This window comes from Oryctolagus cuniculus, chromosome 10, assembly GCF_051225735.1.
Source record: "Oryctolagus cuniculus isolate XC-2025 breed Fujian yellow rabbit chromosome 10, ASM5122573v1, whole genome shotgun sequence".
Classification (NCBI taxonomy): domain Eukaryota; kingdom Metazoa; phylum Chordata; class Mammalia; order Lagomorpha; family Leporidae; genus Oryctolagus; species Oryctolagus cuniculus.
Window position 1 is genome coordinate 112,113,222 of NC_142876.1, and position 13,309 is coordinate 112,126,530.

Below are 13,309 nucleotides of genomic sequence, written 5' to 3' on the forward strand. Positions count from 1 at the left end.
GGTGCTCCACTTCTTTTTCTTCTTCTTTTTTTAAATTTATTTATTTATTTGAAAGGCAGATTTACAGAGAGGCAGAGGCAGAGAGGGAGAGAGAGGCCTTCCATCCACTGGTTCACCCCTCAAATGGCTGCAACGACTGGAGCTGAGCCAATATAAAGCCAGGAGCCAGTAGCTTCCTTTGGGTCTCTCACATGGGTGCAGGGGCCCAAGGACTTAGGCCATCCTCCACTGCTTTCCCAGGCCATAGCAGAGAGCTGGATTGGAACTGCAGCACCTGGGACCGGAACTGGTACCCATATGGGATGCTGGCACTATAGGCTGCGGCTTTACCTGCTACGCAACAGCGCCGACCACGTGCTCCACTTCTAATCCAGCTTCCTGATAACGTGTTAGGAAGGCAGCAGAGGATGGCCTATGTACTTGGGGCCCTGCCAGCCACATGGAAGACTGACAGAATTTCTGGCTCCTGGCTTTGGCCTGGCCCAGACCCAAAGGATGTGGCGATTTGAGGAGTGAACCAGCAGATGACAGACCTTTCTCTGTGTTTCCCCCTCTTTCTCTGTTTCTCTGCTTGTGAAATACATAAATCTAAAAATTTACTTGAGAGGTAGACAGACCTTCCACCCATCTTTTTGATGGCACATCTTCCATGCTCACAGCTCACTCCCACTCAAAACCTGCACCTCCCTGCAATCCTGTTAGCATCTCTAGGTTGCAAATCGCGTCTCTTGCAGCCCAACATTGTTCCAAGTTTCAATCATACTTTTGAAGTCAACACAACATTATGAAGTCTGTGAGGCCAATACCACAACATTAAAGTTACAAAACAGAACACTTCTTCTCATTTCATTGCCATTTGTCAGCATTCTGTGTAGAGCAGAGGCAAGAAAGAGGGATTATTTGAAGCCAGTCCCTGTTCAGAACATTTTGTTCATTGAAATATTTTTCACAGGCACTCAAGAGCCTCTGAACTATTACTACCTATTTATTAAGACTCTCCTTTAAAAATGTTGCTTTTACCATTGTGTTTTTAAAAACGGAAGACAAACTTTTCATGTTCCCTATTTGCAGGATGGGAAAATGAAGACGAACTCTGGTCTCTTAGTAAGAGGGCATGAATCCCACCATAAGGCCCCCACTCTCATGGCCTCACCTCACCCTAATTACCTCCCAGAGGCCCCATCTCCCACTCCCATCACACTGGGAGTTAGGGCTTCATCACATGACTTTGGTGAAGGGGAGGGGACCTGGGGAGGACCATTTTCTGATGCAGTCAGGAGTGCAGAAGGCATCAGGTAGCACTTTCTGGGAGGGCAGTGGTACGCCTGTGCGTGGCACAGCTCAGCACAGAGCACAGATCGGCTTCCCCGTAGGCTCCAGTGAATTTTGTGCTTGGCCACGGCAGTCTTAAAATTATGAGTTAAATTAGTTGCTGGTGTGTAAAAGTCAGATTTCATGCAGAAATCCTCTCTTCTCTTGAGAAATGGAAAGACTGGGCCCTGGGCGGGGCGAGGCGGGGCGGGTGCTGGGTTCCTGGGGTAGCAGCACTGCTGCCTGGTATCCATTGGCTGAGGCTGAGCCAAGGCTTTCCTTCTTTTTTTTTTCCTCCGAAAGAAAACTTTTACTTAAAGAACACAAACTGCATGCATTTTATAAGTGCAACTTTAGGCATATAGTGATTCTTCCCACCATACTCGCCCTCCCACCCCTCCTCCCTCCTCCCTCCTCCTCCCTCCTCCTCCCTCTCCCATTCCCAGTCCCATTCTCCACTAAGATCCATTTTCAATTAACTTTACACAAAAAAGACCAACTCTATACTGAGTAAAGAGTTCAACAATTTGCACACACACACAAAAAACAAAACTGGTTCTCAATAGTCGAGACAAGGCTGTTCAAAGTCACTGCATTTTAATTTCCTCCTCCACCTCCTCCCCCTCCCCTCCCCTCCCCTCCTCTTCTTCCTCCTTCTCCTCCTCTTCTTCTCCTTCTTCTCATCCTCCTCGTCCTCCTCCTCTTCCTCCTCCTCCTCCTCTTCTTCTTTTTTCTCCAAGGCCTTCCTCCTTACACAGGACCAGTGCTCTTCAGTTCCAGGGTCTCACCACTCCCGGTTAATGTCTCTCCTTTGAGGTACCTGCTGGGTCACAGCAGATACTCAGGTCTGTGGCCCCTGGTTGACTGTGGTGAGCGATGTTTTTGTGGTTCTAAACTCTGGGCTCTCATGCACATGCACATCCATTACCCGTCTCACCAGGACTGGGAGTTTTGTGGTTCCTCCTAGGGCCAGGCTACAGACCCCGGGTGAGCATTCCTGACTCAGTGATAGCATCACCTTCTCCCATCTTCTAAGACTTCCCCAGATTTACCCATGGCTCCTTCTCAACATGGCAGCCTCAGCACACAGCAACTCTGGGAGCTCTTTCCTCCAACCCATTATTCGGAAGCTATTCCTCTTTTCGTCGCTGCTTTTACTTTCCATAGAGGCTTTCTCACTCTTTGTAATGATCTGGTCCAATCACTAGTTCACCTGTGTGTTGTCCTACAGGGGACACTGCATCCCAGTGCCAGGAATAGACAGTGCCCGGTATCCAGTAGGCACTTAATAAGAACTTACTGAAATGAATAAATGAGTAGATGTAAAGATCCCCAGGGCTTCAGGTGGGCACAACCAGGCGAGCGAGCAGCCCTGAAGTCGGTGGCTTAGGTCAAGCCCCGTCCTTGGGCACCCACTTGGCGCACGGAGCGGGACCGAACCCTCGGGCTCCAGGCGGGCGGAAGCTTCGGGGCCGGAACGGGCGCGCCCGGCGCGCGGGTTGCGGGGGGGCAGCTTAACGGGCCGGACCGCAGCGGCCCCCGAGCGAGGTGAGGGGCGGGCCGGGCGAGTGTCCGAGCCGGCGGCGGCGGTATGGCAGGGCAGCGGGTGAACGTGAACGTGGGCGTGCTGGGCCACATCGACAGCGGCAAGACGGCGCTGGCCAGGGCGCTGAGCACCACGGCCTCCACAGCAGCCTTCGACAAGCAGCCGCAGAGCCGCGAGCGCGGCATCACGCTCGACTTGGGCTTCTCGTGCTTCTCGGTGCCGCTGCCGCCGCGCCTGCGTCCGGCACTGCCGGCGCCCGGGCCCGGGTCCGAGCCCGGCGAGCCGCTGCTTCAGGTCACGCTGGTCGACTGCCCCGGGCACGCCTCCCTCATCCGGACCATCATTGGCGGTGAGCGCGGGCCGGGGCGAGAGTCGGGCTCGGGGACGCTGGGCGGACCGGACGGGCTCGGGGTCCGAAGGGAGAGCGCCCCACTTCCCTCGCGGGGTCCCTGCGGCCCCAGAGGCGTGCGTGACGCCCCCAACGCGCCGCAGCACGTGATGGGAGGCCTCGGGACTCGAACTCGGGGCCAGCTGAGGCGGACGCTTTCCCGTCCCACACACCTGAGCGGCAAGGTGCTTCCCGTTTTCCCGCCATAACATGTGCCCGCAATACACGAGCAAGCTAGGAAAAGGGTATATGCAACAAATTCCTCCCCTCCCCCCACAAAGGACTACTTGCCTTACCCTGTGGCCCCCCAGTTCCCACTCTGTCAGCCACTGTTCCCAGTGTCGTTTCAGAAAAACCCCGCAGAAATGCAAGCATATCTTTGTATATGCAAATGCCCCGTGCTGATGCGAGGTTTCACTCAACACTGACTCTGTATTTGTCCCTTTAAAGCTCGATTCTGTTTCAGGCTCACATAGACCAACATTTTCCTAACTGGTCTCTTAACGATGGACCTTTATGTTGTTTGCAGTGTTTCCTAACCACGCTGGAATGAATATTCTAGAACATGCGTCTTGGAAATGTATGTTAATAAATCCTTAGGGACTTAGCCTAGTCCCTGGTGCTGTGAATTTTCAGACATGACAGGTACTTCCAAAATGCCCTCCCAAGATGTTGTCTCACTAAAGTTTTAGAAAAGATTTATTTAATTATTTATTTGGAAGTCAGAGTTACATGGAGAGGGAGAGGGAGAGAGACCCTGCATCCACTGGTTCGCTCCCCAATTTTCTGCAGTGGCCACCTTCATCTAGGTCTTCCAGGTGGGTGGCAGGAGCCCAAGTACTTGGGCCATCCTCTATTGCTTTCCCAGGCCATCAACAGGGAGCTGGGTTGGAAGTGGAGCAGCCGAGACACAAACCAGTGCCCATGTGGGATGCCAGCGTTGAAGGCATCAGCTTTACCCACTATGCCACAATGCTGGCCCTTTCATTCATTTTTAATTTTACAGATGGTGCATGAATGTATGTCACTTGTGAACAAATAGAACTTAATGAGTGAGGAGAAGGTCCTCACACTTAACCCTGTTCTCAGTTCTGGGCCCCTCCCATCTCTCCAGATGAAACCACTACTGCATGTTGAATATCATTTTTCCAAAATGCTTGAGGATGGAAGTGCTACAGATTTTTTTTTAGCGATTTGGAATATTTGCATATGCCTAATGGGATATCTTGGGGATAGGTCCCAAGTCTAAACATGAAATTTGTTTATATTTCGTACACAAGTCATACAGATAGCCTGAAGGTAATTTTATAGTGTTTTTAGTGCGCTTGTGTTCTGGCTGCAACCTGTCACAATGAGCCAGGTGTGGAATTTTGCACTTGGGGTGTCGTGCTAGTGCTCAAAACGTTTCTTCCTTTGGAGCAGTTTGGATTCTGTGTTTTCAGGTTAGAGATGCTCACCCTGTGCCAACCTTGTGGCTACTTTTCCAAACCCAGGTAACTCCTAAAGCTGTGGACAGGGCTTTGAAACTTGCTTTTCTTTTAGAGAGTGATGATACAATAACACTACGAGTACGTCTCTGGCAGTGTGTGCAGCTGCCAGGCAGCCCCGCAGCCACAAGGGGAGACAGCGGCACCCTGCAGTGTGCTTGCAGCTGAGCTGTGACGATCGGCGGGGAGGTGGGTTGAAGGCTTTTTCGACTTAGGATATGTTCAGGTTACGATGGGCTTATCAGGGTGGTACACTCAGTTTTAAGCTGAGGAGCATTTGTAGTGTAGGTGAATGGTGGAGGACGTGCGTTTGGAGTTAGAAGAGCTGGGCATGGAGCCTGGCTTTCTCTCTCACTAGCAGTGTGACCTTTGAACCTAGTTCTGAACTTTGCACATGTTGACAAATAATGGTAACTGCATAGCTACTCATTGGCTTGGTTTTTCTTGCATATTTGCTGCTTTCCAGCATACCCTGCTAGGAATGTGGTGGTTACCGTTTATCAGTTGGTGAAGTCAGAACTCAGGGAGGCAGCGAGGTCGTGGCCCAGTCCAGGATGGCCTAACTCCACAGCCAGGGTCCTCCCCATGCTTTCAACGTCACCGATCCTCTTCCTACTCCCTTCCAGTTTATACATCTGCAGAGAAACTTCATATGACCCAAAAAATTTCAGCACTAGCCTGATCCTCTGCAACCAAATCCTCATGTCCCAAAGAATTTGGCAAATCCTTGGTGTAGATGATAAAATCCCAGCAGAACAGGGGTTTTTCTACTCTTGTACGTGCACCGTTGTTCTTTCCTTTCACCTCCTGGGCGGTAAAATGTGGCCTGAGCACATTGGAGTGGTGATCTTCAGGCAGCTACCATTCTCCCTGAACAGATTAGAGTCTCCCTTTTCAGGGAAATGAGAAGAGTAGACTTTTTTTTTTCTTTTGACGAGAAGGCTGCTGCCATATAAATGCATGCTCTGACACAGGCCCATTGCCAGACTTGGATCCATGCACCATCCCTCTGTGGTGGGAGTGTTTGTTTTTCAGGTGGGGAAACGCAAGCTTAGTCTGCAAGGTGCTTTGGGCTGGTTTTGGAACCTGATTCTGCTGCCCCTAACCCAGGCATATACCTTTCCCATATTCTCATGACCCATGCATCCTTGTGACCTCATGGAAAGGCAGAGTTACGGAGGGGCACGGAGACGGAGACAGAGAGAGACAGAGACAGAGACAGAGAGAGAGAGAGACTCTATCTGCTGGTTCACTCCCCAAGTGGCTGCAATGGCCAGAACTGTGCTGATCTGAAGCCAGGAGCCAGGAGCTTCTTCTGGGTCTCCCATGTGGGTGCAGGGGCCCAAGGAGTGGGGCCGCCTTCCACTGCTTTCCCAGGCCACAGCAGAGAGCTGGGTCGGAAGTGGAGCAGCTGAGATTCAAACTGGCACACATATGGAATGCTGGCACTGCAGATGGCAGCTTTACTACCGTCTGTGCTATAGCACCGGCCCCTTTTGTCTTCTTGAAATGACTCCTGCAGCCAAATCCTGGACCCCTTCAATTCTGGACCCTACCCACCAGCCTTCCTCCTCCTTCTGATTCGCTCTCCGCACAGGAGGCAGTGCACTGCTTTTGCAGCTGTTCATCAGGTCACGCCAGGCTTCAGGGCCTTCCAGCGGCTTTCCATTGGAGTAGAACCCAGCCTCCTCATCACATCCCTCAGGACCCTCAGTCTCAGACCCGCCCATGACTCCTGGCCGTCGGTCACACTGGCCTCGTTCTCCTCCTCGAGTGGGCCGCGCTGCTGCTCCCTCAGCATCACTGCACCTGCTGTCGCCGCTGTGTGCTGTGTCTGACTGCTTAGTATCTAGGTCGCTGCATAGATGTTACCTCCTCTGCTGACTCACCTCTCTGAAGTTTTGTTTCCAACCTCACCCCCTCATATCATAATTTCTCATGTCTAATATCCATGGTCACCCTTTCCCTCGGACTGTCTTGATGTGTTTGCCAGTTGTCTTTGCTCTGCTAGACTGCGAGCGCAGTGCAAGCAGAGCAGGAGCCTTGTCTGCCAGATCCCCCGGTGTGCTCTCAGTGCTCGGGCCAGAGCAGTATGATAGGCTGAAACCTGTGTCCCCGTTACTGTCTGCTGGTGATGTGCGGGCTTGTCCTGCGAGGCCCTCGCACTGTAGGATGGTTGGGTGATGGCGCTCTTCGACAGGAAACACCGGGACAAGTTTCGGTGAACATGTCTGTTTATTAACAAGCAAACACACCTTTTAAAGGGGAGGCAGAGGGGGCGTAGCTAATTCAGGGCAACAGTAATTCTATAGGGTAAAGCCAATACTGGCGCCACTATGCTTCTCCAATCAGCTTGGAGGTCACGTAGCCTAGTAGCTTTCTAGGTGGTTCTGATGGGTCTGGGCCACAGCCAGGAGCTGTTTATGTGATTGGCAACTACAAGACCCTTCAACAGGGAGCAGCTGCCAGCAGTCAGGCCATCCCGGGAGGCATGGTGTGCCACACCCTGCTAACCTGCTGCGTGGGCTAGGCAGGCAGTCTCCCAGCCAGTCTCCCAGCCAGGCACAGGTTCACCCACAGTTATAGTGAGCACAGAACCTTCTTTGTGGGTTAGTAAGCAGAAGGCGATTAACATATGGCCTGGCCTGCTGGAGGTACGTCATGTATGCTGGTTCTCTTCCCTTTTCCCAGGGGCCTACAGCAGAACCCGGGAAAGGACACTGGACTGTGTGTAAGGTGACCTCCTGGCATCCTTTGCACACAGTGTACAAACAGGAATGACTCACTTTGCTGTGGGGTGGAGTATAGGGTACAAAGGGAAGAAGAGCTTTCCTAGGAGAGGGAGCTACCAGGGAGAGCTGTGATACAGAGACGCACCACTGTGTCTGCGCCAGAGCTAACTGCCAACATTGAGGCACGCTGGGCATCAGGAGGTGAGCCGGAGGTGTGCCCAAGATGAAGGTAGAGAGTTGGTGGGGCCAGAACCCCAGATAGTGGTCCTTAGTTTAGGTTTCCTCTAAGGGCCTGGGAGCACCTTGGAAGGCATTTATTTAAAGATTTATTTGTTTGAAAGGCAGAGTGACAGAGAGGGTCACACACAAGGGGGTGGGGAGGATCTTCCCACAGTATTACCCACAACAGCCAGCTATCCATCCACAGCACACAACAGCACAGCAGTGAGGTCTGGCTCAGGCCCAAAGCCAGGAGCCAGCAACTACGTCCTGGTCTCTGACATGGGTGCCAGGGCCCAAGTACTTGGGCCATCTTCTACTATTTCCCCAGGCATGTTAGCTGAAAGCCAGATAAGAAGCAGGACAACCAGGACTTGAGCTAGCATTCACCTACAAGTTGCAAGTGTCACAAGCCATGGCTTAACCCACTGTGCCATAACACCAGCCTCTTAGGAGGCTTTTAAATCAAGTTGCGATGCAATCATGGATAGACGGTTAGGTAGGAAGATGTAAGATCGCTGGGTGGGGACGCCCTCTGGCAGCAGGTGTAATTTTCTCTAGATGCACCTGCACCTGGGATCCTGGGGACTGGGCTCCTGTTAGAACTCTTGGCTTAGGTGATTGATTTAGACCCCTTGTAAAATGTGGTGTCTCCAAGAAAAGAAAATTAGAGTGATTGTCTGAATTACATTCTTTGAATGTATCTTTGAAGTTTAATATGTTTTAAAGCTGGTTCTTCCTAATCCCACAGCTCCTTCCAAAGTACTTTCACATACACACATAGGCACACACGCAAATTCTTTCCTAACTTGGAGAAAATTGAGGTTTATGTCCCCTGACCCATGCACCACCTAAGGGACACAGAGCAGTTTAACAGTGACAGTGGTGCTTAGTGTCCGTTGAGTGCTGTCCTTAGGCTGGTTTGTTGTTGTTTCCCATCCATTAGCCCTCTCTGCAGTCCTGGCAAGGAAGAGGAGGCATTGCCATTGTATAGGTGAAAACCCTGTGGCTGAGAGAGGTCAGAGCCGGGTTTGAACCTGTGTTGATCTGACTTTGCAGCCCAGGTTCTGGTGTTCTTCATGTGAGTGAAGAAATGCACCCGGCCACTCTGGGCCCTCGTGGTAGTGTATCAGGGCGGTATTTTTTCAAATCCATTTTAGAGTATATATCTTTCCGGGTCCGAACTTCAGAAAGATTCAGTAATGTATGTTTTAAAGACTTGGGTGGGGGTGAGGGACTTGGCCTCATCCTCAATCTCTCTCTGGCAGGGAAGAGGAGGGCTGAAAAATGCGGGTATCCCGGCTTGGCAATTTATAGTCCTCTGGTGGCTGCGAGGATTAACAGTGTATTGTCTCCTGGTCTTTTGTGCGGGTGGTTAATGAACAGCAGCTCCTCTGCCAGGACTTGCCGCCTCGATCTCTGGCCTCCTGTACCCACTGTTTAAGTGGCGCCTCCTGTGTGGCTCGGGCTGTCCCGGGTCCTACCTGCCCAGTGCTAATGACAGCAGCAGGTCTTTTAAGTCCCACTCAGGTTGCTGTCAACAAGTAAGTCTGGGAGAGTTTTGTCTCGCAGCCACTTTGCCTTTTCTGTTTTTTCCAGCTTTCTGTGCTCTCAGTGCCGATGTGGAGCAAGCTCTGTGCCTTTGCTTTGTTTTTGTCAAGTGTGCATCCACTCGTCCTGCGGTAGGTCGGAGATGCTGCTCTCCTTGGGCTCATGAATGAAGCAGGGGGCTCGTGGCTGTGAATGAATGTGTGTCTTCAACTTGATTTTTATGTGAGCCTTCAGGCATCTGCACATATGCCCAGAAAGCAGCATGGTACAAGCAGAGATAACAAACTGGGGGCTTGGCCATGCAGGCCTTGGCCGCCACGAGGAATTTGGGTGCTATTCTACTGTGTAACCAAAGAACCTCTTTTGCTTTTCTTTGCCCCTAAATTTAGTGTTTCTAAGGATTCCACAGAGGAATTTATTTTGCTAAATTGTGGCAATTATGTTTGTCCTAAAATATTGAAGCGTGTTTAAAGGAGCCGGTTTAAGTGGAAACACTTTCTCCTTAATTTCTTGAGCTCCCGCTAGCTGTCAGACCTCGGTTCCCCGTTCCTTTGTGCCCCCGCAGCGACAGCTCTGTTCTTCCTTCAGAGAGCCACACCGCACCTGGGAGAGTCCACCCTCCCCGTCCAGGGAGCTGAGGCTGATGCTGCAGGCCCTTGCCCTCTCTGGCTTCAGAGCCTCCTGTGCAATAGGAAGTCTGCCTCCCTGAGTACAAAGTGTGCTCTGTTCCAGCCCAGGCTTTCTGTTTTGCCTGGTACCTATCACACTCTGGCCTGGTCTCCTTCCAAGCTGGAGTGCCTTTCACTGTCTGCAGGAGACTCTCAAGTTGAGCTTTGTCTGCAGCACTTTCTCTTGGTGCTGGACAGCAGGTGACTTTGCTTTGGTCTGGGTGACAGTGTGGGGCAGCACAACATCAGAGACACAGCGTTGAGTTTAAATTAATGCAGAATATTTGAGCAGGAACCAACAGGAAAGAAAAATGGAAGCAGGTAGTCATATTTCATTCTGTTGGGGTACATTTTTCTTCTCATGGGGCTTGCCCTTGAGAACAAAACATATCAAATGTTAAATCAAAGAATATTTTTGTAGTCATGCTAGGAATAGAAAATAATGCAAAGACTGCCTTCTTGAGGCAAATATTTTGCTAGAAGGTCATAATCAAAGTCAGAAGGAACTCACAGCCATGGCTTTGGTAAAGCTGTAAGCACTTAAAATCACTTGCTTTTAAGCTTTTCACTAAGCATCTCCTTTGTTTTCTATCAGCATGTCTCAGGTTATTCTTCAAAATCACTCTGTCCGGGGTGGAATAAGATTTGGGCAGGCATCCCAGGAAACAACTCGTAAATTAAGCCCCAAGACGTATTCTCCTCTCTGTTGTTCTTTTGCTGGGTGAGGCCCCAGCCAGGCCGTCTCTCTTTTTCCTGGGTATCCCACAGGCCCCAGTCCTGGGGAGCATGAAGCCAGGCATTTCTATTTATTGATTGATTGATTGATTGATTGATTGCAGGCAGAGTTAGTGAGAGAGAGACACAGAGAGAAAGGTCTTCTTTTTTCCATTGGTTCACCCCCCAAACGGCTGCTACGGCCGGTGCATTGCAGCTGTCACGCTGCGCTGATCTGAATCCAGGAGCCAGGTGCTTCCTCCTGGTCTCCCATGCGAGTGCAGGACCCAAGGACCTGGGCCATCCTCCACTGCCCTCCCGGGCCACAGCAGAGAGCTGGCCTGGAAGAGGAGCAACTGGGACAGAATCCTGTGCCCCAACCGGGACTAGAACCCGGGGTGCCGGCGCCGCAGGTGGAGGATTAGCCTATTGAGCCGTGGTGCCAGAAGCTGGGCATTTCTGAGGCAGCCTCATGGGGGGACAGGGAGCAGGAGAATGAGCCTTCCGGCCGGCGCTGCAATTCACTAGGCTAATCCTCCGCCTTGCGGCGCGGGCACACCAGGTTCTAGTCCCGGTCGGGGCACCGGATTCTGTCCCGGTTGCCCCTCTTCCAGGCCAGCTCTCTGCTGTGGCCAGGGAGTGCGGTGGAGGATGGCCCAAGTACGTGGGCCCTGCACCCCATGGGAGACCAGGATAAGTACCTGGCTCCTGCCATAGGATCAGCGTGGTGCGCCGGCCGCAGCGCACTGGCCGCGGCGGCCATTGGAGGGTGAACCAACGGCAAAAGGAAGACCTTTCTGTCTTCTCTCTCACTGTCCACTCTGCCTGTCAAAAAAATAAAAAAAGATTTATTTATAAAAAAAAAAAAGAAAAAGAATGAGCCTTCCTTGTAGGGTCTGGCCTTGGCTTGTGTGTTGTTAGAGTATCACCCTGCTGTAATGACTGTGTCCACATCTCTGCTTTCCCTATGCCTGGAGGTATCATGGTTGGAGACAATGTCTGAACCATCTCGGTAACTCCAGGGCCAGCCTGGGGCCTGGCATATAGTAGCCAATATTTTAAAGCATTTTTATTTTTTTTATTTTTATTTTTTTTTTTTGACAGGCAGAGTGGACAGTGAGAGAGAGAGAGAGAGAGAGAGAAAGGTCTTCCTTTGCCGTTGGTTCACCCTCCAATGGCTGCCGCGGCCGGCGCACTGCGCTGATCCGAAGCCAGGAGCCAGGTGCTTCTCCTGGTCTCCCATGGGGTGCAGGGCCCAAGCACTTGGGCCATCCTCCACTGCACTCCTTGGCCATAGCACAGAGTTGGCCTGGAAGAGGGGCAACCGGGACAGAATCCGGCGCCCCGACCGGGACTGGAACCCGGTGTGCCGGCGCCGCAAGGCGGAGGATTAGCCTAGTGAGCTGCAGCGCCGGCCCAGCATTTTTATTTGATATATAATTCACATACCATAAAATGTACCCATTTCAGCTGTACACTCAGTGGTTTTCAGTATGTTCCTGGAGTTGCCACAGTCTAAGTTTAGAACATTTTTGTCATTTCTGTAAAGAGACCCTATCTCTCCCCAGCCCCCCAACTGCAGGCCCAAGTAACCACTAATCCCACTAATCTACCAAGTATCCGTATAGATTTGCCTTTTCTGAACATTTCATATAAATGACGTCATAAATAAAATTTTTATTGATTTTTGTTGTTGTTGATTTGAAAGGCAGAGCAACATAGAAAGAGAGACAGATAGATCTTCCATCTGCTGATTTATTTCCCAAAACCCGTAACAGCTGGAATTGGGAAAGACTGAAGCCAGGAGCCTAGAACTGCATCTGGGCTCCCACATGGCTAGTAGGTGCCTGCTGCTCCCAGGGTATGCATTAGAAGGAAACTGAATTAGAAGTAAAGTGGGGGGCCGGCGCAGCGGCTCAATAGGCTAATCCTCCGCCTGTGGCGCCGGCAAACCAGGTTCTAGTCCCTGTTGGGGCGCCAGATTCTGTCCCAGTTGCCCCTCTTCCAGGCCAGCTCTCTGCTGTGGCCAGGGAGTGCAGTGGAGGACGGCCCAAGTGCTTGGGCCCTGCACCCCATGGGAGACCAGGAGAAGCACCTGGCTCCTGCCATAGGATCAGCACAGTGCGCCGGCCGCAGCGTGCCAGCCGCAGCGGCCATTGGAGGGTGAACCAACAGCAAAAGGAAGACCTTTCTCTTTCTCACTGTCCGCTCTGCCTGTCAAATAAATAAATAAATAAATAAAAATAAGAAAAAAAAAAAAGTGGGAACTTTGTATCACAAAGCCGGCTCCATGACCTTTTGTGTCTGGCTTCTTTTACTTAGCATATGCTTTTAAAGTTCATCCACATTACTACATGAATCTATATTTAATTCCTTTTTGCTTTTAAAAAAATGATCTTGTCTTAGTGCTATGGCATAGCAGATAAAGCCACCCACTGCAGCACTGGCATCCCATATGGGTACTGGTTCGAGTCCTGGCTGCTCCACTTCCAATCCAGCTCTCTGCTATGGCCTGCGAAAGCAGTAGATGATGTCCCCAGTCCTTGGGCCCCTGCAACAGCATGGGAGACCTAGAGGAAGCACCTGGCTCCTGGCTTTGTATGGGCGCAGCTCCGGACATTGTGGCTACTTGGGGAGTGAACCAGTGGATGGAAGGCCTCTCTTGCTCTCGCGCTCTCTCTCTTGCACGCGCG

At 51.4% G+C, this 13,309-nt stretch overlaps 1 protein-coding gene and 1 long non-coding RNA gene across 6 annotated transcripts in view; one reads left to right on the forward strand and one right to left on the reverse strand.

Moving 5' to 3' along the window:
- Positions 1-1,984: 1,984 nt before the first annotated feature.
- LOC138844128 (uncharacterized) lies at positions 1,985-2,799 on the reverse strand. Its single transcript, XR_011379621.2, has 2 exons — positions 2,612-2,799; positions 1,985-2,131 (listed from the first exon to the last, which is right to left on the reverse strand). It is a non-coding gene; the product is annotated as an uncharacterized LOC138844128 (long non-coding RNA).
- A 15-nt stretch (positions 2,800-2,814) lies between these two features.
- The window catches only part of EEFSEC (eukaryotic elongation factor, selenocysteine-tRNA specific), a 242,584-nt gene continuing 232,089 nt past the window's right edge, over positions 2,815-13,309 (forward strand). The window contains exon 1 of one of the 5 annotated variants that reach the window (XM_089305614.1): positions 2,815-3,206. In XM_089305614.1, coding sequence (XP_089161740.1) covers positions 2,903-3,206 — 304 coding nt within the window. In that variant the 5' untranslated portion in view covers positions 2,815-2,902. Of the gene's footprint in view, positions 3,207-7,230; positions 7,387-13,309 lie in introns of those variants that run through there. The other 4 variants (XM_089305607.1, XM_002713149.6, XM_089305613.1 and 1 more) reach the window with 4 other exon arrangements.